The 3,623-nt window shown below is 35.9% G+C and overlaps 1 protein-coding gene across 1 annotated transcript; it reads left to right on the forward strand.

Moving 5' to 3' along the window:
- Positions 1 to 518: 518 nt before the first annotated feature.
- LOC133795984 (uncharacterized) lies at positions 519 to 2,918 on the forward strand. Its single transcript, XM_062233466.1, has 2 exons — positions 519 to 2,250; positions 2,362 to 2,918. Exons 1-2 carry the CDS (start codon positions 519 to 521, stop codon positions 2,916 to 2,918), a joined length of 2,289 nt encoding a protein of 762 aa, XP_062089450.1.
- Positions 2,919 to 3,623: the final 705 nt, after the last annotated feature.

Raw genomic sequence — 3,623 nt, forward strand, 5'->3', positions numbered from 1 at the left:
CACACGTGAGGCTTTTTTTAAAATAGTGTTTTGGGATTTTTTTTTTTAACTAAATGGGCTTAAAATTTGGGCTTATTTTATAAGATTTTAAGTTAAAAAAAACCCTAAGTTTCTTCTCTTTTCTGATTTCATAGCAATCCCACGGCAGCATCTCCCCTCTCTCTCTCTTTTCTTTCTCCTTCACAGCAGCATCTCCCCTCTCTCTAATTTCACAATAGCCTCTCTCCATCATCCCAGCTCTCCCTCACACTCTTCATTTCTCTCATTTTCAAGCAAGAAGCTCTCTCCTCTCACTCATCATCATCTTTTTTTTTTTTTTCACCTCTTTTTCTCAAAGTCAAGGCAGCTACCAGCCTTCAATAGTTCAATCTTTTTCTCAAAGTTGATTGTTAGAGAGGTAAATAATTTCTTTAATCTTCTTTGTTTTTTGGTTTTCAATTTCCTTAGTTTTTGTTTTAAAGTTGCTGAATTTTTAATTTTATTTTATGCTTTTAGTTGCTGAATTTAAGTTGGGAAGGATGAGTAGAAAAGATCCTGCTTGGAAGTATAGTGTTGAAATAGAAGTGTCGGAAAAAGGTGGAAAAAAAGGATACAAGTATTTAAAGTGTAATTTTTGTAGTAAAGATATTAAGGGAGGGATGAAGAGAGTGAAAGAACATCTTGCTTGCACACACAAAGATGTAAAACCATGTCCTAAAGTACCTAAAGAAGTCAAGGATGAGATAAGTCAATATTTGAAAGACTATGAAAATACAAAATTTATTTCTCAACGAAAGTTTGATGAGGCAGTGGATTGTGGATCCTACTTTGGTGATGGACCTAGTGGTTTTGGTAGTGGCAATCCTTTGGAGGGCGTGAATTCTTGTCCTAGCGGTAGTTCTAGAGGTGTTAAAGGGCCTATGGATCGATTTATGGAGAATAAAGGAGATGATGAAAATGAAAAAAATACCGCTGCCACAAAAATGACTCCAACGAGTGCTAAAGAGCATCGAAATCAAGTATGTTTAGATATTGGGAGATTCTTTTTTGAGAATGGGATCCCATTTAATTGTGCAAGAAGCCCATCATATTTCAATATGTTGCGTTCGGTTGGGAATTATGGTCGAGGATTGAAAGCTCCAACAATGCATGAAATGGAGACTTGGATACTAAAAGAAGAAGAGAAGACAACATCCGAAATTGTGAATGAGATCAAAGCAACATGGAAACGAACAGGTGTTTCATTAATATCAAATGGTTGGTCAGATATGAGAAATAGGAGTCTGATCAATTTTCTAGTTAACAATCCCTATGGGACTGTTTTTTTGAAAACTATTGATGCATCAGATTGTGTAAAAGATGCACAAAAATTGTTTGAATTGCTTGATGATGTTGTTGAAGAAATTGGTGAAGATATTGTCATTCAGGTGATCACAGATAATGCAAGTGCATACAAGGCAGCTGGAAGATTATTAATGGAGAAGAGAAAAAGTTTGTATTGGACTCCGTGTGCTGCTCATTGTATTGATTTGATGCTTGAGAAAATTGGAGAATTGCCACAACATAAAAATGCTTTTCTTAAAGCAAAGAGAGTTAGAAATTTCATCCATAACCATCAATGGGTGTTGAGTTTAACAAGAAAATTTGCAAAGAAAGATCTTCTTCGACCAGCTGTCACACGATTCGCCACTGCCTTTCTAACTTTAGAAAGTATGCATCAATTGAAGCAACCACTACAAATGATGTTTGTTTCAAAAGAATGGTCAAGTTGTGCATGGGCAAAGAAACCTGAAGGGAAAGCTGTGAAGAAAATCATAATGAATGATAATACATTTTGGCCTAGTGTGGTTTATTCCATAAAAACCACAAAGCCCCTTGTGAATGTTTTAAGAATAGTTGATGGTGAGAGGACACCAGCAATGGGATTTATTTATGGTGCTATGGATGAGGCAAAAGAAAAGATAGCAAAGAACTTAGATGGAGACGTGTCTTCATATAAGGAGATTTGGGATATCATTGATCAAAAGTGGGAGTTTCATTTGCATCGCGACTTGCATGCAACTGCATATTACTTGAATCCTCGATTCAGATGGAGTCCCAATGTTTCCGAGCATCCAGAGATTAAAAATGGTTTGTATAAGTGCATGGATAGACTCATCAAGGACCAAGAAACATATGTGAAGGTCGATGCCCAACTTGATGAGTATAAATACAAGCGAGGATTGTTTGGCTTCAGATCATCCTTAACATCATACTTAACACGTCCGCCTGGTGAATACTTAAACTTTTATCTCATTTTTTGCTTTATTATAGTTTATATTAATATTATAAAATAAATTATTCATTACTTTGCTTCTTTTTTCATGTCTTTAATTTGTATAGTTGAATGGTGGGACAACTTTGGAGATGAAGTTCCAGAACTCAAGTCATTTGCAACAAGAGTTCTAGGTCTTACTTGTTCAGCATCGGCATGTGAACGTAATTGGAGTACGTTCAATCAAGTGCACACAAAGAGAAGAAATCGTTTGAGCACAAAAAAGATGAATAGTTTGGTGTACATTATGTACAACAAAAAGTTGAAGCACAATTTTTTTAAGAAACAATCACGAAGAGAGGAAGATGATCCTTTGATTGTTGAAAATGTGTCTTCTGATGATGAATGGGTAGCCAATCCAAATGATGAAGAGGATGGTGATAGTAGAGCAATCGAAGTTGGTGGGGAAATTAAGATTGAGGATGAGGGTGGAAGTTTAGCACCGAGGAAGAGGAAAAGAAATCAAGCACCAATTGAAGTGAATTTGATGAGGAAGATGAATTTGAAGGAGGAGAAAATGACAGTGAAGATGGAGATGATGGTCGAGCTATACAATTTCATGAGAGTGATGATGAAGAAAGTGAAGAGTTCTTGGAGATTTAATGCATTTTATTTATGTTTTTAAGACTTATAACTAGAACTTTTATGACTTTGATATGGACTAATGTGTTGTTTGTTATGAATTCTATGAATTTTATGAAATTTCATGAATTTTAGGATATTTTATGAATTTTATTATATTTTTAAAATTTATTTGCTCTTATAGTTGAGGCGTACGCCCCATTGCGCCTCGAGGCTTACGCCTCACGGTACTAAGAGAAAACGCCTCGCCTCGCGATTTCGCCTTTCAAAACCTTGGTCCCTACTAACCAAAATGGGCCCACATGCATATTTAATTCATCTAAACATGTATTTCTAATCACATAATCATTTAATCCACATAATAAAATAATTAAATCAATTATTGCCCTCCCGACACGCTAATCAAGGAACTAAGCCTTATTAGCAAATTTGAGACTTACAACTATCCCCTGCTTATAAAAATTTTGTCCTCGAAATTTACCTAAATAACTCAGGATATCCATCCCGCATCTCAGCCTCAAGCTCCCAAGTTGCCTCTTCCACTTTGTTGTTCCTCCACAACACTTTTACTAAGGCAATGGTCTTGTTCCGCAAGATTTTATCTTTCCAGTCTAGAATCTAAATCAACTTTTCTTATTACAAAAATCTTGATCCAGCTCCAGGTTCTCATAGCTCAGCACATGTGTAGAATTCGATACGTACTTCCAAAGCATGGACACATGTAATACGTTGTGAACCCCTGAAAAGG

Source organism: Humulus lupulus, chromosome 8 (assembly GCF_963169125.1).
Source record: "Humulus lupulus chromosome 8, drHumLupu1.1, whole genome shotgun sequence".
In the NCBI taxonomy this organism is placed as follows: Eukaryota; Viridiplantae; Streptophyta; class Magnoliopsida; order Rosales; family Cannabaceae; genus Humulus; species Humulus lupulus.